General features: G+C 42.9%; 1 protein-coding gene and 1 pseudogene across 1 annotated transcript in view; both read right to left on the reverse strand.

Annotated features, from left to right (window-relative positions):
- Positions 1-2,131: 2,131 nt before the first annotated feature.
- Positions 2,132-22,248, reverse strand: part of SMYD4 (SET and MYND domain containing 4) — a 97,287-nt gene continuing 77,170 nt past the window's right edge. Inside the window, exons 5-10 of the mRNA XM_006891095.1 lie at positions 9,641-9,823; positions 6,132-6,295; positions 4,812-4,944; positions 3,810-3,926; positions 3,481-3,604; positions 2,132-2,279 (exon numbers count right to left, since the gene is read on the reverse strand). Of these exons, the coding sequence (XP_006891157.1) occupies positions 2,132-2,279; positions 3,481-3,604; positions 3,810-3,926; positions 4,812-4,944; positions 6,132-6,295; positions 9,641-9,823 (869 nt within the window). The remainder of the gene's footprint in view (positions 2,280-3,480; positions 3,605-3,809; positions 3,927-4,811; positions 4,945-6,131; positions 6,296-9,640; positions 9,824-22,248) is intronic.
- LOC102867580 lies at positions 16,600-21,308 on the reverse strand (annotated as a pseudogene).

Below are 22,248 nucleotides of genomic sequence, written 5' to 3' on the forward strand. Positions count from 1 at the left end.
TTATTCCGAAGTCAAGTAACCTTGCATGAGATGATGACACAAAGACAGATAAGTGAGGTAATTTACTGCTTTAGGAAAGAATTACTTTCTAAAGCATTTAAGGAAAGTTCTCAAGCACAAGTAAGGCAGGATCTGATATATAAACATTCTGTTTAAGAAAGTAAGCCTGTTTTACAAAGAACCATAGAGTCTTTTTTTGGCAACATAAGATATGCCAAATGTTAAAAAAAAAAAAAGATATGCCAAATGTTTAGAACAGAATTACTACAGAATTTGTTCACAGAATTAATTTTTTTCTCCCCCCCCCAAAAAGTGAGCTGTACAAACAGCCTCATTGGTTACTGTGGTCTACAATCAGTTAGTAGATCAGAAACTTCATCGTGAGTTTGTAGAAAGGATCCATGAAATCTGTCCTTCATTCAGTGACTTTGAGACTTGCATTCCAAACCCCCAGCTTCTTGAAAGATCTACTGTCAAGTGCCGTCAGGGTTATTCATTCCCTGATTAGAAAGCCATGGCAACCCACTGGGGCTTCTCAGGCACGGCTTGGCAGGCATGTTCTCACAGCGGGGCAGTCTGGCACTCTTCCCACGGGCTCACGTGAACATTTGGTCACCAGTGGTGGTCCAGCAGCGGCATTGTGGAGCCAAGGAGTCTCCTGACCTCTGCGGGATGGAGCCCGACAGACAGATGTTGGTAGTTGGCACTGATGTGGCCTCTCACTCCTGGTGACTCCACACACGAGATGGGACTGTGATCCACAAGGCTTCCTCTGGCCAACCTCTAGAAGTGGAACCACAGGGCTTCTTTCTTAGTCTTAGTTTGGAGCTCTGTTGAAGCCTGTTTACTATCTGTGCAGCTCACAAGCCTCCAATGACAGAGAGGGGAGTGGTGGCTATGCTTGAGGTGGACTGGCCAGGGATCGAACCTGGAGCTACAGCACAGAAAACAAGAATGTTACCTCAGCACCACCACTGCCCTTGGATTGAGATGGGGTCTGCCTATCACTACACAAGCAAGTGGAAGGGAGCTAGCACCCTGATCCTCTGCCTCAAAAAATTTAAATGATGAGCACACTGCCCGCACCCTTAGCATCTCCTGAAGCTTCCTCCCCTGCACCCTTTCTCAGCACTAATGCAGTCTGTGTTTCATTTGCCAACTTGAGGATAACTGACAGGAAATAGAGTCTCTTTTTAGGGAGCTCTGGTGACTTAATGGTAAGGAACGGCACTGCCAAGACAAAAGTATGTGGTTCAAATCCACCAGGTGCTTCCCGGGAGAAAGTTGAACAATCAACTCCCATGTGATTTAAAGCCTCTGAAGACCCACTGGAGGGTCAGGTATGGATCAGTTCCAACTCAACAACAATAACAACAAACTCGGACAGGAAGCACATGTGTTGTAAAGTCATTACTATGAGTTAGATTTTGTGAGTGATCAGTGAGTGTGCCAAGAGTAGGAAAAGTTATAAGATAATAGCTGGAAAACCACTGAAGCGCAAACTTAGAGTTGCCATCCCAGGAAGAAAAGGACCAGCAATCAAATGACACCACATTATTCACAATTTATACTCCCTTAGTTTAAACAAAGGATTCAAGGAGGTAGGATACCATAAGTGAAACTGTGTGTTTGTCTCTAGAGGTAAGGAGCCTCTCTGATTTCTTGCTTTATAATTATTTTTCAATTACAATGCAACTACTAAGAGTTTAAGTTTCCCCTAGAGTGGTACACAGCATTTCATTACTACCAGAAACCATAAGAATGTTCCAGGGAAAAGGACTATCATCATTGAGTGAAGTGGAATCCAGCCAAAACCCACCGCTAACACCCAGATGCCTGCAGATCAGCTAACAAACAGCCTCTAAAGGTATTGGATTTTCCAGATACTGGTTTTAACTATTTCCAGGAAACTAAGGGTTTTTAGCAGAGGGCAGTCAACATCCATCGTGAAGACACATCCATCAATACAGGTGAGCGTCTCTTTCTGGCCGAAGCACTTTCCGAGTCCCTCCCTGTCCTCATAAATGAGGCTTCTGGACAAGTCCTGTACTTCCTGGTGACAGCTCAGCTGCACAGAGCCGCTTCCAGGGGCTTGTTTCTTGTGCGCCACAGTCCCCTGGGGGCCCTATCCTCAAGGCCTCACAGGGATGGATGGCAAGTCCAACAAACAGGATTTCATCTTTTGCAGCTCCTGGATCTCCTCACTCCAAGGGCCAGAGTGAACAGACAGAACCTCCTCTGCCTTTTGTATTGCGTTCAGAGCTTCAGGTACTGCAAACCTGAAGCAAAGGAGGCAAGTGGAGTTACTCATTCAATAACGTAAAGAGCCAATGGCTGCTCACACACCTCAAATAATGTCCGGTTATACAGGACCACATCCAGCCTTGAGGATCTTAGAGTTTGGAAAGGTAGTTATCACATTCACAGATATACTCCAAAGCAGAGTTTTAGGGGGAAAAAAAAGTATATATATAAAAAAAGAGTATAAAAATTCCAGGATCCAGAGAAACACGGAAATCTTGACATTTTAATCTGATATCTACCCTGAGATTTACGCGGGGAGTATACATCTCAGATGATGCTTTGCTGGACTAGTGGCAAGGAGCTGCGCTACCAGCCCAAGTGGTGCATCAGAAAACCAGCACCCCCATACTGGGATGATATCTGCTGCTGACCTAGTTCTGCAGTCCTCAGCTCTATCTCTGCCTCTGTGTCTCAGGAATTGGGTCCACGTGCCATTCCTAGCTTAGCTGGAAACTTCAAACACTCAGTCCCACACCAGCTCAGGTTTTATCAAGATGGGAGGTTGCAGCAATTAGGATCCCACAATGATCTCAACAGAAAAAGTGCAAGAGGTGTCCTCAACCTACTTTCCCTTTCAACCTTTAAATCAGAGTTTCCCCAACCCTGATGCTTCAGACATTTGGGGTCACTCAGGTTATCTTCTGGAGGCTGCCTGTGAATTGTAGGTGTTTAACAGCCTCCCTGGCAGTCACCTACTAAATGACAGGAGCCTCTTCCCCTTTCGTAGTCATGACAATCTAAATGGCTCCCAATACTGTCACACATCTCCTGGAGCAGGAGGCAAAACATCACCCCTAGTTGGAAACCACTGCCTTGAAAGCTGACTAGAGGGAGGAAACTAGAGATGTGAGTGCAGAGGATAAGAGGCTCCAAGAGGTGTGATTAACTAGAGAGGAACGAGCAGGAATGCTAACAAGGTGGGTGAGGGCTGCGTGGCAGCTTCTCCCTGGGAGACTCCTTCAGAGCTAAGAGCTTTCCCTGTATTTCTCAGGAAGAAATTCCAGAGCTTGCAGTTTGTTTAAACAAGCAAACAATGAAAGGCAAATATCTCTCCTAAAGGGGGAATAAAGTTTCAATATGCTTAAAAGCCCAAGAAAAAGAGAAGCCCATGAAGGAGCTACTAAAAGGCAGAGAGCCCATGCTGTCCTGGATGTGCCAGGAACGAGAGTGACGTACCCATTGAAGAGGACCTGGGCCAGCTTGAAGAGCTCCTGGCCCATTTCAATGCTGGACGGCCCATGGCGCGCTTCCACCACCAGGAGGCTCTTCTGAAGGTGGGAGGCTGACTTGTGCCAGTTGCCTGTGAAGAAAAAAAGGTCTTGTTCCAGGAAGACAAGTATACATACTCTATGCCTGAACACTGTCAGGGTGAGGGAAGCTGAATGGAAGATTGATAGTCTAATGTTTAAAGACTGAGATCCCTAACTAGCCAAAGCCAGGGTTGTGGTAAAACACACAAAGTAGATCAGTTCCTCACATCGGAAAAATGAAACTACGCGGCATACCTAATGCGGCATAGGCCCGGGCCAGCCCGTCCTCAATCTCTCCTACCACGGTGTGGTGCGCCGACAGGAAGCTCTCCGCTTCACGCTGACATCTCCACAGATGCTGGATGGCTTGTTCTAACATCGGAAAAGGAAATGGCTTCATTACAGACAAAAACACCATCCTACAGATGTGGGCCGATGCCTCAAGCTCGACATTAATCAGGCTGAACTGAGGCTCCCCTCTGGTCCCCCTGGATTAAAGCCAATCCACAATGCTGCCTCTCCGTGTTCCAATAAAGCTGTCTCTCTTACATCTCCTCTGTGTTTATTTTTTTTCGCAATAGAAAAAGATGCCAGCTGAGGTCTCCCCACATTTGACCTTGGGTTTGCAACTTCAGCTTTTCAACACAGCTGGCTCAACACCCCACTTATGGTTATTATTTCTCTTGACTCTGAAATCGAAGCTAAAGGTCAAGTTTCATAAAGTAAATAAACTCCTATGAAGCTAGCTCCAAGGCAGAACTGCCAGGGTAATGGGGAGTTCTAGAACTCACTGTCAAGCAAGGAAGAAAGCAAAAAAAAAAAAAAAAGAGCAGGATGTTCATATCCACTGGACACATGACCCATTGCCCTCTGGCCTGGCTCTGAAGAGGGCTGATCAACCTCTCCAGGAAGTTAGATCATGAGGCCCTGTAATGAAAAGAAATGAACTTGTGGAACTGCTGTAAGCATATAGATGTGATAGATAACACACGAGGGTACGTACGTGCGTGCGTGTGTGTGTGTGTCTGTCTATGTGTGTGGACTTACACTTGGCTGATGTACAGGAGAACAGTTTAAATCATCTGCTACACCAACTGGGCTGCTTTACGTCTCAGTGGACTACACAGCCATCTTGTGGCTGGCATGGGGATAATTAAATTCCGTTCTTCAGTCATTCCTGAGTCTCCTAGAGCTCAAGATGATCCTGGAATGAGTCAATAGGAAGGGGCTGGAGGACTCAAGCAGGCGCCATCTCACCTAGTTTACCGTTTCTGAGAATCTTCTTGGCCACCTCGACCTGCTGCTGAAGGTCCTGTAACTGAGAGACCAGGTGAGCTCTCCTGACTGACTCCGTACAAGATCCGCTGCTGCAGCTCAGCACAGCATCTCCCTGTGGAAGAAATCAGTTATCTTCATTCAGATAACTCAGTCAGTTATCAACAGTGTGTGTGCTTACATTACAGGACTGCGCCACAGTTTCTGACCCTATGGGGGAAAGACACTCTTGTAATACATCATGACTGGAAAAACACCCTGACTGAAAATGTGGTTTGACAGCAGCAGCACTGATGAGAGCAGCAGCCAGATCCCACCCTGAGATTTCATTTTCGGGACCAGACTGATATGGTCCCTAATTTCATTCCATCTCTGTGTCCCCCTTCTTATCTCTCTTTGGGGCCAGGATTTTGAATGACAGACATATTTCTAGAGGTTATGAAAAAGCCATCAGAAAAGCAACAACAACAACAAAAACCCCAAAGCTGGGTGTGATCTCCCCACATTGGACCTTAGGTTTACAATTTATCTTTCAACACAACCAGCTCTAATTAGACTCACTAGATCCTAGGAAGAATACTGTATCTCCCAGCAGGAGAGGAAATCTCTGAGGTGGGCTGGCATTTGCCAGTATTTGTGGCCTCATTTGACAACAGGAATGGGTTTCTCTTGAGGGTCCTCTCCCAGTTAGTGCCGTGGACCTGTTGTTCATCTACCTGTGCAAATGGCTGGAAGAAAGGATGCGATTGTGATTTTTTCCCCCAACCAGTCGTATTGGCTAATGAAACAAAATACGATTTCCTCCTAGCCTGTCAGAAGAGTGGTGAATGTGTTCTCTTCCTGGACAGGAAGGCGGTAAGGCTGAGCTGCTGGCAGCCATCTTGCTACAAGAGGGACATGTCTCAGGATGGGACTAATGGAGAAAAAAAGAGAGGGGAGAATTAAGAGAAAAATAGGGTCCTGGTACATTATCCGAGCCTCTGAATCAATTGGTATCTGAAGTAGCCTTGCCTTGGGACACTTCAGTGACCTATTTGAGCAAACACATTCCCAGTCTTTCCTCTAAACCCTTAAACTAGTTTAAGGGATTTGTCTGTCATTTGCACACGTGAAAGATGACTAAATTGAACCTTTCTCTGCTATTCCTTTGGAGGAATAATTGATGTGTGGGGAAGACAGGCTGAAAGGGCAGTAATATTACTGCCCTCAGCAACTGTAAGCCTGAGATCCCTCCTGCTGATCTGTAACTCGGGCTAACTGGCCTCCAGGAAATGGGGAGGAGAGAAGGGAGCCCAGACTTACCTGCATGAGGGCTCCGCAGGAGCGACAACAGAACGCCTCCCACCTGGGTGCTGCAGCTGTGTGGGGCTCCTCTTTTTCACAAGCTGGGCAGGTGCATTCAAAAAAATACTGAGTCCTCAGCTTCTGCTGCCTTTCAGCAACACCCATGCGGCTCTCGTGAGGCCCTGGAGAGAGATTCTCAGATAACATGTAAAGTGTATTGTAACATGGTAAAGAGTCAAAACAATCTTTTAAAACAAGAACAAACCGGCTTAGCACAGGGTCTGGTCAGTTAGTAATCACGTGGTAGGGATCCTTTACCTACACATTTGTGGAACCTAAACCAGGCATCTCTGAGTGAACCCTGATTCATGTGGAGACCTCATCATACATGTGTAAAGGAAGACCTGGGCTCCAGAAGTTTTCAGTGGCTGATTTTTTGGAAAAGACAACATCAGTCCTGGCTTTCAAGGCACCTCCAGGTAGGCTCTAGCCCCCTCCTTGCTAGCAGTCTAGCACACTGACTGTTTACAGGACCCAGCACCTTCTCTGTGGAAGTAAACAGAGAAGTAAACTTCCTACTTGTTGGGACAGGGGAAGAAATTCAAGAAGTTGTTCCTCGCTCATTTTCAGAACAGAAAGTTGAAGGGGAACTGAGCAGCGATAACTATGCACAAAAGCTGGCACAGAGTGCCCTAGTAAGGTGGTCACGCTCATGGGGTCATATTTGCTGTGTAGGGGGCAGTGAATTACTAACGCAGTTTTCCCAGCTCTGGTCTTTGTAACACTCATCACATGACTGGATCTCTCTTATTGCCATCAAGTTGGAATCAACTCACAGGTGACCCTCCACTGGGTTTCCAGGCTGGTAAACTCCATGGGTGGAGACTGTCCATCTTTTTTCCCACAGAGCTGATGGTGGATTCAAACTGCCAAAGAGGTTTGGCCTTTGGATTAGCAGTTGACTCTCGATGGACTACCTCACCAGAACTCCCTCATGGATGCGCTGCTGTTGTTATTAGGTGCTGTCAAGTCAAATATGACTCATAGCGATGCCATGAACAGCCAATTTGAACCCTGCCCTACCTGGGGCCATCTTCATCATCTCTGAGACACTCCCATTGCTGAAGTCACCATGTTGATCTATCTCATTGGAAGTCTTCTCCTTCACTGACCCCCCCCATCTCCAAGCATGATGTATCTCTCCAAGGAACAGCCTTGCCTAGCTACATGTCCAAAGTATGAAATGAAGCTTCACCATCTATGCCTCCAAGGAGCACTCTGGTTACACATTTTCCAAGACACAGATGTTTATTCTTTTGGCAGTCCATGGACCATTCAGCACTCTTCTCCAGCACCACAATTCAAAGGTATCAATTCTTCTGTCATCCTTAATTAATGTCCAGCTTTCTAATGTGTAAGATATTGAGAAAACATGGCCTGAATCAGACACATGTTAGAATTCAAATGGCTATTACTGTTCTTCAGCATGTTGGATAGGTCCCTGACAGCGGACTTGCCCAATGCAAGACATCTCCTGATTTCCTGACGGCTGGCACCAAGGGGGCTGATTGTTGATCCAAGCAAGATGAAATCATCGACAGCCTCAATCCTTTCTCCATCTATCATGATGTTGACTGTTGGTCCTGTGGTGGTCACAGCCTTTGTTTTCTTGATGTTGAGATGCAATTCATATCGAAGGCTGTGGTCCTTCATTTTCTACAGCAAGAGTTTCATATCCTTCTCAAGTTCGGCAAGCAAGGTTGTGTCATCTGCAGGTTGTTAATAAGTCTTCCTCTGATCCTGATGCCACACTCCTCTTTATGGAGTCCAGCTTTGTGTATTATTTGCTCAGCATACAGATTGAACAGGTATGGAGAAAGGATACAACCCTGATACATAGCCTCCCTGATTTTAAACCATGCAGTGTTCTCTTCCTGTTTCTTGATCTAGATACAGATTTTTCATGAGCACAATTAAGTATTCTAGGATTCCCCATTCTTCTCAATCTTAGTCTTAATTTATTATGATCTACACAGTCAAATGCTTTTGCCTACTCAATAAAACACAAACAAGACATCCTTCTGGTATCCTCTGCTTTCAGCCAATCTGACATTAGCAGTGATATCCCTCGTGCCATGGCCTCTTCTAAACCCAGCTTGAACTTCTGGTAGTTTCCTGTCAATGTACTTTTCTAGCCAACTTTGGAAGTTCTTTAGCATGTGATATTAAGGATATTGTTCAATAATTTTTATATTCTGTTGGATTACGTTTCTTGAGAATGTGAACAAATATGGATCTCTTCCAGTCAGTTGGATAGGCAGCTGTCCTCCAAATTCCCGGGCATAGACTGGTGAATACATCCATGGATGGGTAGGACTATGCAAATGTGGAGGACTTTTTGCCCACCAAGAAGACTGGATCATTTATGTGTTGCCATTGACTCACAGCTGACCTTCTCTGGTGTGTTCAGAACTGTTGGTGGATTCAAATTGTCAGGGAGGCACGGCTTTTGGGTCAGCAACACAACTCCCTACTGACTTTGCCACAGTGCTAGTTTTTTTTTTAATGTAAATATGATAACTGGCACCTGTGGGAAAGAGTCACACAAATAGCATGTGTAGAACTAAAGTGGGGATTTGTGTGTTTTGCCAACCCACAGGGTTTAAGAGGAGCCACAGGTGGAAAAATGAGGATCTTGATACTATCAAGAAAGAAGAGCCAGAGTGTGCAGTGTGTCCTTTGGATCTGAGAACCAGGAGCCAGAGTAGCACGGTGACACCAAAAGGCTAGGCTCTAGCAGCAGAACCAAGAGACCGGCTGCAGAGCTGTGGGCTCTGGACTCATGGGAGCCAAGTTCCTCTGTGGCAGGAGACTTACTGATGGAGCAGATACCTCCAGGCATTTGTTGGAGAGCTGTTTACTGCCCTACAGAGTTAGAGACAAGTGCCTCTCTGCACTAGCAGAGGGGGGTGCCAGTTAACACTTAAATACAACAAAGCTCAAAGAGCATTGTAACATTGGCCTGAGCAGGGCAGAGGCTGCGGGCCAGACAAGGATGTGCTTTCCTGGCTGAAAAGAGGCTGTCCTGACTGAAGGACTGTGTCATGAGGTGTTCCTGATCCTGAAAATGCTACTTCCCTAAAAAACTCCATAATCATGGAAGATGGTCTGTGAAGTTCTGTGGGACCACTGTGACACATGCTTGAACCCAGCAGAGAAGTGGTGTCGAAGAGGGGATGGCTGGGGTCAAAAAAAGAAGGAAAGGTTTAGAGTGTGGCACAGAGACGCATGTGTGAGCTCACAGCAACTGGCTTTGGGCTGCTCTTGTGGTTGTTGGGGATTCTCCCGCTTGTGAAGCCAGTGGACGGATGCTGGTGTGTCTATGCCCACACTGTTTTTACAGCCTGGATGACACCTTTTCTAGGAAACAAATAAGGGGCATCTGTAGAGTGGCCAGGTAATTTTTTTTTTTCAATCTTGCTCTGTTCTGCTACACAAGGAGGGCAGTGAGGAGAAGGATGGCTCACCATAGCAGTGGAGAATCTCTTGACCTTTTCTGATCTTCTGTGATGCCCGAATGGTGGCGACAGTGCTCACAAAGGACACGCTGGTGTTGGGGCTGCAGGAATGGTTGAGGAGGCTGACAACAGGGAAGATGCCTGTGGCAAGGCGTACCTGCTTGCGGTCGGTAACAGTACTCTCTTTAGATCCTGAAGTGCGAGAGGGGAAAAGGGAAGATGTGTCAGGACATTCATCCTGGCCCTGCCATCCGTTTCTCAGAAGATGAGCTGGGAAATTGGGCTGGAAGCCCTTCTGAGTCATCGCTCCACAGTCGGATCCAATATAAATCAGATGGAACATGACTCATGGCAAACCCTGGTCCCCAGGAAGTGAAGTGGATGAAAACACGAAAAGTCCACCCGGATTCTGGAACCTCACCCTTGTGTTTCAAGACCACAAAAAAGTCAAAGATTAGAATTCATACAAAATAATAAAAAAGGAATTACCAGTGGAAGCTTGCCAGTCAGCCAGTTTCATAACACTCATAAGGACACAGAAACCAAAGTACCTGTTGAGATTATTTCTCAAAGACACTTACAGTTTAAGTATTTTTATCTAACTTGGTTTTGTTTTTTTTTAAATCAATATTCTTTTTTTTTGTAATTTTAAAGTTTACAGAAAAGTTGGATTTTCATTCATTCACTATTGCATATTTTCCTCCCTACCCCTCAGTTCACTTTTTAAAAAAATCATTCCTTATTGCACAGTTTCCTGTCTTTCCCCCTCCCCCAGTTGACTTTGCTATGCACCTCTTATTCTGGACTGTTGTTATACAAAGACTGCTTAATCATATATTCCTTTTAAACAGTTCTTTCCTTCATCTGTTCCAATTCACTGTTTATTATATATCCCTTATTTTCTTCGTTTCCTCCCAACTCTCATGTCAGTCCCATTTTATAACAGTGGTGTTATGCAGTATTTGTCCTTTTGTGGCAGAGATTATTTCACTCAGCATAATGTCCTGTAGGATCACTCATGTTGTGTACTATTTTATAAGTTCCTTGTTTTTCAGTGCTTTGTAGTATTCCACTGTGTGACTATGCAACAGTTTTTCCTATCTATTCATTTGTGATGGGCACTTGGGTGGCTTCCATCTCTCTGTTACTGTGAACAACAATAAACATGGATGTGTGTGTGTATATATATATCTGTTTGGGTGGCAGCTCTGGTTTCTTTAGGATATAGTCCCTGTAGTGACATTGCTTGTCGAATGGTATTTCTATCTCCAACTTTGTTGTTGTTGTGTACTGTCGAATCAGATCCAACTGGCACAGGAAGAGATTGTCCCTCCTCCAGCAGAGCATCTGGTGGATTCGAAATGCATATCTTCGGGATTGTGGTGCAGTTTCTTGCCACTAGGCCACCAGAGCGCCCTTATTTCCAACTTTTTGAGAAAGCGCCATACTGCCTTCCACAGTGTTTGCACCATTTTACACTCCCACCAGCAGTGAAGAAGGGTTCTACTCTCTCTACAACCTCACCAGCATTTGTTGTTTGTTGATCTGTTGAACTTTGCTATTGTTACTGGGGTGTGAGATGATAGATCATACTCTTTACATTTGCCTGGTCACTCTGTCCTTCACTCCACCTTTCTGGGATTATCAATCACAGTAGTTTTTGCTGAAAAGAACTATTCATACCAGCTCTATTCAAATAGTTTCACGTCCCAAACAAACTCTCTCCTGAAAAACAATTAACCAGCAATTTAACTCTCAAAACATTAATTTCTGTTGAGTTGGAACTGACTCATGGTTGATCCTCCAGCAAGTTTTGGAAGCTGAAAATTACATGAGAGAAGACTTCCAATCTTTTCCCCACAGAGCCAATGCTAGAGAGTCACTGCCTTTGGGTTACCAGCGTAACTCTCTATGAAGTTGGGGAGTTTAGGAAGCAGAGGGCTTAGGGAGTTGAGCGTCAATAAGCAAAGAAGGAATAACAATGCCTCTAAACAGCAAGGTGGTTTTGGCACTAAAGCTCATGTTCTCCCCTCCCCACCCCATGTGAGCTCTCTTACTCTCAGGCAGGCCTATTTGCTCTTATTTTAGACAGAGTTCTAACTAGCTAGTTCATTTGGTTTCTCAGGTCACAACAGCCCAGAAGCAGAGAATTGGTAAGGAGGAGAGAATATGAAAGGTAGGTTTCCTGACAATGGCAAGAAGAGAGAGAGAAAGGGAGAAAACTTCTATAAAAGTAACAGTCTGAAGAAAAAGAAAATACTAGTGCCATTCTAGTTTTACCTCAGTTGTAACATTTTGCTTAATCAGAAATTCCCAGACTAACAGCATAACTACAGGGCCTTGTGTAATAACTACTTTCCCCAAAGTGCACAGTGTAGACATCCTTGGCATTCAGAAGGTTTCAATTATGCTCCGTTGTCTTTTGATTAGGGAGTTCTGGTGGCCTAGTGGCAAGAAGCTGCACTGCAATCCCAAAGGCACATGGTTCAAGGTCACCAGCTGCTCTGTGGGAGAACGATGAGCAATCTCCTCCCCTGCAATTAACTACCTCTGAAAACCCACCGGAGGGTAAGGTAGGGGTCCATTCTGAGCCAGTGGTACAGAGCAACAGTCTTTATTTACATATGGAGAAATGGTGCTTCCAGTAAGATTTGTTGAAACATAAAAGGTACTGGTACTTAAAGGGAAGCCTTCAAGTATTTGGAAAACTCATTTATACAGAAGATTGAATTTCCTGTATCTTGTAACTACGGTACCACTGCATATATGCCAAGAATCGCAACATACCACTCACCAAAGGAATAAGTAGCCTAACTAGGAATGTGAGAAATAAAGAAAATAGATCATGAGTCATCACATGAAAACGTTCCATAGAGCAAAATAATAAATACAGGGATAATGTCATCTCTGCGCAGACACTTCTATGATCTGTTGCGCTGGAAAACAAGCACAGAACAAGTAAATAAAACCCATACGGAATCCAAATGACTCAATTTTAGTCAATAGTTCTACAAATTGTATTAAAATCTTTTTTGCCAGAGCTTCTCCCAAATGCTGAACCGATTTTATTTTCACCTCTTCTTCCCCTCCCTGTCCAAAGCCCACCTTCTGGAAGATGTGCTAATGAGCAATGTAAATGCTAAAAGGTAGGCAGCAGGAAGGCACAGCGCAGCGCACGAAGACTCTGCAGGCTGAATAATCAGGGTCTGAATAATTAAAAGTTGACTTGCATTCCCAACTACCGGTAACTGGCAATCTGTATTAGAACAGTTGCGAAAATTTTCCCAGAAAAAAATTATCACAATACAGTGAGTAATGTCAGCTTCGTGAATTATTTATAGATTATCCCTTAACAGAAGCGGGCTTGGGAACTGAGTGGGGTGAATATTTATGTTAGCATTTAATGTCTCTCTAATTATTTTTTTAAAATGAAGTATCAATTTTTAAAGATTATAGCATAACATTCAGTGTTTTACATTAGTCATCTATTAGTAGAGATAACAAAATTGAGATTATGTTATGTACTTTATCTACCAAATTTAATATATGGCATTTTGTATTAAAAAAAACCAACTAGCAAGGTGCACTTTTGACAATTTTACCAAAAGTGTACTGTGGTAATATCCCTTTTGCAATTTAAATGGGATTCAAGGAATGAAAAACAATAAAAATAAACCCTATAGTCACTACCATCAAGTTTATTCTGACTAAAGGTGACCTTCCAATGGATTTCTCAGGCTGTAAATTTCTTTCTCCCATAAAGCAGCTGTTGTATTTGAACCACTGACCTCTGGGTTAGGAGCACAATGTGAAACAAACTATACTTCCAGAACTCCTTTATTCTACTACATATTCTGCAAAATGAGATCTCTGTGTGTATGTCAAGTAATCAAGGAGCTCTGGTGGCCTAGTGGCAAGAAAATGCACTGCAATCCTAAGGTGTGTGGTTCACATCTACCAGCTGCTCCATGGGAGGCTAGGCAATCCCCTCTCACGCAATTAACTGTCTCTGAAAACCCACCAAAGGGTTGGCTATGAGTCGCTTCCGACTCAATGGTCCACCACCACCACCACCACCACAAACTGGAGGTAGACCCCTTGGATGGTTGTTGAAGAGTGGAGGCAATGGAGTGGGTCTGAAGATGACATCACAAGCTGATTTAGTCTTGTTGACAAGAATCCAGATATGACACAAAGGTGCCATTCCCACTGAGATAGAACCATCTGTATCAGGGTCTAAAATGTCATCAGTGGCCACTTGTACCCCTTGAGATAAATACCAGAGAGAAGATTCTGGGGAACTTTGATTAAATAGGATTTATACAAAGATAATAACATACAGTTTTATAGGTTTTTGTCAAAGTCTATCCTATTTAACACTTTAATCCTTTGCCTGTGCTACTAATGAAACAGCTGCTAATGAAATTCAATGAGAACACTAAACTGGGAGGTGTTGGAACCCCAAAGAAATAATAAAAAGGGATATAACAAGATTAGAAACATGGGCAGACTAAACCAAAATTAGCCTGAATACAGAAATGAAAATGAACACTGCTAGTGGGTGTGTAACTGGTACAATTTTCCTGGAGGGCAATTTTGCAATATGTATCCAGTATCTTAAAAATGTTCACTGGATTCATATTCTTTTATTATTAAAAAACTAATTAAAAGGAATACATTACAGAAAAAAATTAAAAACAGAAAATTACAGAGAAAACAGCAGTCACCTATTCTTCTGTGAGCCTGGTACAATATTTTCATGTATTTGCTCACTGTCTTCATTCCATGCTTAGATATTCAACGTCCAACTTCCTTGGTAATATTTCTACTGCTTCTTTCCACTTAATATGTCACGAACACTTCTGTAAAATGCACTGTTGATGAATGCCTCCTTCCAGTACACGGATATTCCATATAATTTTTTTTAAAAAATGGATTTTCATGTTTTATTCAAGGTCTTAAAGAAAATATTAGAGATAAATGAGTTTTAATCCTCATCTTCTTCATCTTGTTACTCTAGAAGTAACGTAATTCAAAACTTTGTTTGCTGTTAGCAACTATGGGCAACCAATCACATAGATGATTCCTCTTGAAACATTTTTTTTTGTGAGATAGTCCAAATACCCTTTGGAAAAAGGTACCTCAGAGGTTAAGATTACCTTGCTCTGCTTTGTTCAGTGGTTACAATGCCTGCAATGAGATTACCAGCTTTCCCACAAACTTCTCAAAACTGGCAGCATCCATGATTCATCTTCTATTGGATCTACAGTCAAGGGTGAAATTCAGACCATTCTTCTTCTTTTTTTAATACCTGCCTTCACCACAGGCTTTTTCACAGGGCTACGGTGGCAGCAAAGGCAGAAAGACTATATATAATTTCTTAATGCTGGGGAACTCTGGTGGCCTAATGGTAAAAAGCTGCATCACAATCTCAAAGCACATGGTTTGAATCTACCAGCTGCTCCTTGGGAGGGTGGGCAGTCTCCTCCTGTGTGATTTACAGTATCTGAAAACCAGCCAAAGAGTCAGCTATGAGTCAGTTCTAACTTGATAGCACACAACAATTGTTCGATATTTTTCACTCTGATGATACTGTGATGAGCATATTTATACCTCACAATGCTGTTGTTAAGTGCCATTGACCTGCCACTCATAGCAACACTATGTACAACATCTCTGAAGCCTACCCTGTCCTGAGCCAGTCTCACTGATTCTGACACACTCCATGCCTCAGTTACTGTATCAATCTATCTCATCTGGGGTCTTCCTCTCCTGCGCTGTCCCTCCATCCTTCCAAGCATGATGTCCTTCTCCAAGGATCCTGGCAGAAAGCAAAGAGTACCAGAGGAATGTCTATCTGTGTTTTATTGACTATGCAAAGGCAATGAAACAATACATCACTAAACAAATTCCTAATTATTTGTTTAGGATAAATTATTGGAACTACTGGGTTCAAAGGATACATGCTGGAAGGAGGACTGTTGTGTGTACAATAGAGTCAGAACCAACCCAAAGCTGACCCTCTAGCGGGTTTTCAGTTAATTGCACAGGAGGAGACTGCCCATCGTTCTCCCATACAAAGTTAAAATAAATATACTTGAGAGCCCTTTAGTATACTATCTAGGTTGTGTATGAAGATCCATTTCTGCAAAGTGACCATTTCCCTAGCCTGTAACACGTGTAAACACCCTCCCACCGTCGCTAATCTGGCAAAAAATGGTGTCTTGTTTCAATTACTAAAAAGAGGTTACATATGTACTTTATTGGTCATTTTTACTACTACTTTGATAAATGCTTGTTTTCCTCAGCTTTATTGAGCTATAATGAATTTTAATTACAAATGCAATGATTTTTATTTATTTTCTTTTTTGGTGTGCCCAACTTTATTGAAAATATTAAAGCCTAGCAGACAGACTTAAACAGCTCCACATGGTGTTTGGAAATTCATCTCAACTGTGGGCTGGGTGACCTGCAGGTTGGACAAACCACCAAAGTCCAAGAGCCTCAGCATTTCCTTTAGCATCAGGATCCCCTTCAATGATCTCCTGATGCAGGGCTGACACCTCTGGGGCATAATAATTCTCTCTCCTCCTCCTGCAGTTTTATGGAGATGTCCCTCACAGGCCCTGCCTGAATCCACATCATCCCATGTATGACACAGACTGATTCCTTCCACCGGAGCTTCTTTCTAGGAATAATACAATCTCCTCGTACATGTGCTTGTTAATGTGGAAATTATTACCTAGGTGTATGCAGTATTTCTCAGTGATGACCTGGGCCACCTTCTTCACGGTTTTGGTGTGAACGTGGTCTCTGTTTAAGGATCCTTGGTAAAAAAGCTAATTCAATGATGTTTAGTGCATGTTCGGTTGTTGAACTATCACCACCACAACCTAATCCTAGAACATACAGAGGTACACTTTTTTTTTTCCTTCTTGGAATGATAAGTTTATTCTTATGTCTATAAGTCAGCCCTGTGTGGTGGCGAGTTCTTTGGCCTTGACCTTCTCCAGCTTGGTGACGCAGGCCAGCAGATGTTGCCTCCCCCGTGGTGATGGATCTCATCATCTATGCTCCTGCAATTGGTCCTCACAGCTTCCGTTAGCTTCACCAGAGCACCTTTGTCTTCCTGGTTCACCTGAGTGAAGGCAATGGTGGTGCAGGTCTTCCGGTGGACGAGGCGGCCCAGCCTGGCCTTGAGGACGTAGTAGGGAACACCCATCTTAAGACACAAGACCGGCAGGAAGACCACCAGCTCGATGGGGTCCATGCTGTGCGTGATCACCACCAGCTGGGCCTTCTTCTTGTTCTCCACCAGGGAGGTGACAGTATTCACCCCATCTTGGAGCACAGGGGGGTTTCTTGGTGGGGGCTCCTTTGTCAGCAGCCGCCTTCTCAGCCCAGGCAGACAGCCCCTGATTCTTCTCCTGCCTGGTCATCTCCAGCTGGTACTTGTGGGCCATCTTCCACAGCGGAGTAGCAGTCTGCAGGTCCTCGGCCTGGGTTAACTGGTTAATGGCACCTTGAGTCATTCATAGAGGACTGCCCCTTGCCGCTGCAGTCGGATGTAGTGGGGCCATTTGACAAAGCAGGTAAGGTCCCTTTTGGGTTGGGTGTCCTGCCCCAATGCCAAAGTTCTTGGAGTTTTTGTCAAACAGCAGATCAAAACCTTCTTGGCCTCCTGCTTCTTGACCATGGTGGCCGCTGGGGTCCCCTTCTTCCCCTTGGGTTGGGCTTCTTTCCCTTTGGCATCTTGGCTAGAAGTATCCTTGAAAGTGGATTTTAAGAGTTGTGGAATTTTTACATTTAAATTTTTATTTATGTTTTTTTTGTTTTGTTTTGTTTCTGAGACAAGAATAAAAATAAGTGCTGTTTCACCAGCTTATGATCATGTGGCTCAGTCATTTTGACTGGGGTCAGCTGAGTGGTTTTTTGACCAATCTCTCCTGGTGATTACTCACTTGACTATAGTTTTAATGAAGAATAGTCTCATACTTTCTTTAAGAGGCTTATTAAGGCTTGATGCAATTTAATCCAAGGAACTATGTAGAATGTAAGAAGTGAAACCAAGGAGTCTGAGGCAGAACCAGAGTGGACATTTTTACAAGGTTAAGAACTTTTGTTGGCAGTGTTTTGTTGGGGAGAAAGGACATTTCAAGTGGGCTTTTTACTAGGACCAGTTTACAGCTGTAGAGATTGCAGTAAGCCTGTGCTTTTTAGGGGAGGAAGGTTGAGTTCAGGGTAGTTTTTAGGATGAGACAAGATGACTTTTTTCAAGTCTTTTCCCTCAGGCACACGTGTTCCTGCCATCTGCACAGGAAATTTCTGAGAAGGGTCTCTAATCAAGACCCTCTTCAAGAGGCCTTTCACATCTGTGCCTGACCACAAGAAAAACACTTCTCTAATTGTATGATTGAGCTTGTTTAAAAATCAGTAAGCATTAAGAAACTAACTTAAAGAACTTAAAATGGATACTGAACTAATAATGCTGAGACAAGAATTACAGCTCCAACTGTAGACCACAGATTTCCACAAATCTAGTGACTCAGAATTTAGACTCACACAGCTGATGCCTTGACTGGACCTAAATGGCCTATGGTGGTCTTGCCCACGCTAGTGGCTGGAGCTGGCTGATGGCTGGGCCTTTCCACACGGGTCCTTGAACCTCAAAGAACTAGCCAAGCTTTGTTCACATTGCTACAGCAGCATTCCAAAAAGGGAACTGGAGAAGGCATACTTCTCTTCAGTCTTAAACTTGAAAGTTACATAAAGTCACCTCTGCATCCCACTGATCATGCTGGCCCAGACTGAAGAGAAATCAATTTTATCTTCTAATGGGAGAAAATGTAACATCAGTTGCAAAGGGGCATTGCTGTGGCCATCTCTGCAACAATGTATCCTATTATTTCCTACCCTCATCTCATCCTGTTACTAAGATGTGAACACTGACATCCATTTAAGTGATCTGACAAAGTTCATACAATTAGTGATACATCCGGGAATGCCTGGGTCTTTTGCCTGCCAGCCAATGCCTTCATGCTTTCATGGAGTTCTTACCTATGTCCTATACTTTTAAATCAATTTGCTGCTTTTTGATATTTGATACAGAGGTAGCTAGGGTCATTTGGTATCACATGCTTTGAAAGGCTTCTCTTGCTGTAATATTATATAAATGTTAACCTGTATTTGTCTAGATATGTTATGGCTTAAAATATTTAACTTTTTAATGATTAGAAAGAATAATTTGATGCTTTTGGAATAGTATGACATTTTTATATTGTTTTTAATTATTGCAGCTTTAATGCTAGACATACCAAGTCCTTTAGTATTTTATTTTATTTATTTAGTTTATTTAGTATTTTATTTTATTTTTCTTAAAAGAAAGATATTGTTACTTTTTTTATTATTGTTACCTCATTCAGGGTGAATTTTAGAATCAAAGACAAGTTTCAAGTAAAATCTAGTATTTTGGATGAAACTGCATTACACAGTAGGTTATGGTGGAAGTATTGTCATTTTTTAGTTTTCAGACTTTGCACTTATTCATGCCTTCTTTTATATCCTATCCAAATGAAACAAACCTCACATTCCTGTAAGAAAGCTTGGTTCCATGTGTACTACTTAGTAAACAGCTGGATGCAATGTAGCAGTGATCGATTCAGGACTGCCATGTTCATGAATGAGCCCGGTCTACAGTTTTTATTCTTGGCTTTATAAAAGTAGAAAGGAGTTCCAGTTTTTCCTACATTCTGGAACAGAAGTGTATTTTTCTAGTTTTTTTTCTAGTACAGAAATGTTTCTGTTCCTTGAAAATTTTAAACAACTCAAACAGAAACGAATAAATCTGATTTGTTTTATAGGAAATAGTTTGAGAACTTTTCCCAGTTTCTTTCATACTCTCTGTTTTCTTGAAATGCCCACTTCCTTCTGAGGCAATTTATATTTTCTGATATAAACAGTCCAGAAATCAATCATTGTATTGGGCAAATTTGCTGTTAAAGGCCTATTTAAAGTGTTAACAAACAAGACTGTCATACTCAACCCATGGTATTTTCACTGATGCTTTTGAATTGTGGGGCTGGCAAAGAATACTGAAAACATCATGGACTGCCAAAAGAATAATTTGTCTTAGATGAGGTGGAGCCAGGGGGCTCCACAGAGGTAAAGATTGTGAGACTTCACTTTACATTATTTGGATGTGTTGTCATTGGAGAAGTGTATCATGTGTGTAAAGGAGAGAAATGGCAAAGGAGAGGAAGATCCTCAGTGAGCTGAACTGACAGGTGACTGTAACAAGGGCTTGAGTACAGCAGAATGTGCAGCGTGCACAGGATCAGGCAAGATTCCATGCTGTTATTCACAGGACTGTTACAACTTGGAATAGACCGAATGGTACCTAACAGCAACAAAACCAAATTTTTAATAAAGTCCATTTAATAAGAGTCTGAGTTTACTTTAAACCTAATAGTCTAAACCTACATGATGTATTTTTTTTTCTCAATTGAGAAATGAATTTATATTACTGATTATATTTTCTTCAGTATCTTAAATTTTATGCTTGCTGTTTTCTAAGATATTTCAATTAGAATAGCTAGGGTTTTGCCTATTTCAGGAATAGGCAAACTATAGCCAAATCTTGTCTGATCCTTGTTTTCATCAATAGGGTAAGAATAGTTTTTGCATTTTCAGGTGGTTAAACAAAAATCACAAGGGTATTTATAACCTAGGAAAACTGTAAAATAGTAAAATTTTGAAGTCCATCAATAACATCCCATTGGAACCTTGCATGTTCATTTGTTTGTGTATTTTCTGAAGCCGCTTTTGTACTACAATTGCAGAGTTCAGTAGCTGCCAAAAAAGACCATGTGGCCTGCAAAACATACACTGGTTACCACCTGTGTTTGTAAGTCTGTGAGGAAGCTAAGGTGGCCTAGTGGCAAGAAGGTGCACTGCAATGCCAAAGGTGCGCGGTTCAAAATCACCAGATGTCAGTCTCCTCCTGTGCCAATTGGATCCAATAAGAGAAAGGGAAAAAAAAGTCTGTGGACTTATGCTTTATAAGACATAAGCTTTCCCCTGGCTCGGGGCGAGCCGTCACAGCCCTCTGTCTGGGGCGGGCTGCCCTTGGCCCCCGGTTTGGGGCAGACCGTCGTGGCCCTCTGCCCGGGGGCATCGTGGCCCTCAGGGTGAGCTCCTCAGTCCCCACTCTTAATAAACTGCGAAAAATATTGCCCAAAATTCACTACTGAAACTAATGAATCAGTATTCACACCCATGTTTATTGCTGTTATTCACAATAGCAAAGAGATGGAAGCAACCTGAGAGCCCATCAATGAATGAATGGAGAGAAAAACTATGGTACATTCACACAGTGGAACATTACGCTGCATTGAAAACCAAAGAACTTGTAAAACAGTATACAACATGGGAGAACATGGAGGACATTATGTTGAGTGAAATATCTCAGTCACAAAAGGACAAACAGTGTATAACACTGCTGTTCTTAGAAAAAGACAGACCTGGATGTGAGGGCAATCTGGCTGCGACATCTGTCACCCCATTGATTGCCAGGGTTGATTTGGCTGATCTGGCTGGCTAGGCGGGTGTCCCCTTACTCTCTCACCGATCCATGTGCGTCCTTCCCGAAGCTGCACACTCGGTTGAAGAGGACGACCATCCCTGATAGAAGGAAGACCGTCCTTCGGTCAAGGGTATACGAGTAGCTGCGCTCCCCTGCTAGAACCTCCAAGAAAAAGACAGACCTGGGGGGGGGGTTCTGAGGGAAGAATGGGAAAAGAGTGTATAGCTACTGAATACTGCACTAGAACAGATGAGGGGAAGAACTGTCCAAAAGGAATATATGTTTAGGTATTATACATATGACAACAATCTGTAACAAGGGATGCTATGCAGGAAGGGCTGGGGAAAGGGAGAAGAAAATGTGCAACAATGCAAAAAAACAGAAATAAAATATTTTTGATGTTATTAAAAACTTCCATAATACTTAAAACTTAAAAAAGAAAACAGGAGATAGGGAGGAAAGTGTGCATTAATGAATGAATGAAAATCCAACTTTTCTGTAAACTTTTGTTAAAATTGCTATAAAAAATGTGGGAGAAAAAAAAGAAAACAACAAATCACTGAGGTCCAATGTCTGTTCTATCCCTATTTAAAACAAAAAAGAGAAAAGAAGAAAAGATACACAGAAACAACTACAGCAAAGTTCAATACATCAGTAAACAACAAGTGCTGGTGAGGGCATGGAGAGACGGAATGTTCGTACCCCTTCCTGGTGCGAACGGAAAATGGTGAAACCACTATGGAAAAGGTAATCTAACCAAGCGTCTAAACACAGGTGTATATTTTCTATTTTATACTTGGTAATTTCTTAGAAAAGTTAAAAACAGACCATTTGATCCTAAAGAAATAAGGCCTGCAACACAAACAGTTATGTGCATACCCATTTTTTTTACTGTTTTGTGTGTGTGTGTGTGTGTGTGTGTGTACCATCAAATTGGATCTGACTGGTACAGGCAGAGATTGCCCCTCTTTCCCCAGCAGCGCATTTGGTGGATTCGAACCGTGCGCCTCTGGGATTGCAGTGCAGCTTCTTGCCA

This window comes from Elephantulus edwardii, unplaced genomic scaffold (assembly GCF_000299155.1).
Source record: "Elephantulus edwardii isolate Elephantulus edwardi_28Jun2011 unplaced genomic scaffold, EleEdw1.0 scaffold00094, whole genome shotgun sequence".
Taxonomy (NCBI): domain Eukaryota; kingdom Metazoa; phylum Chordata; class Mammalia; order Macroscelidea; family Macroscelididae; genus Elephantulus; species Elephantulus edwardii.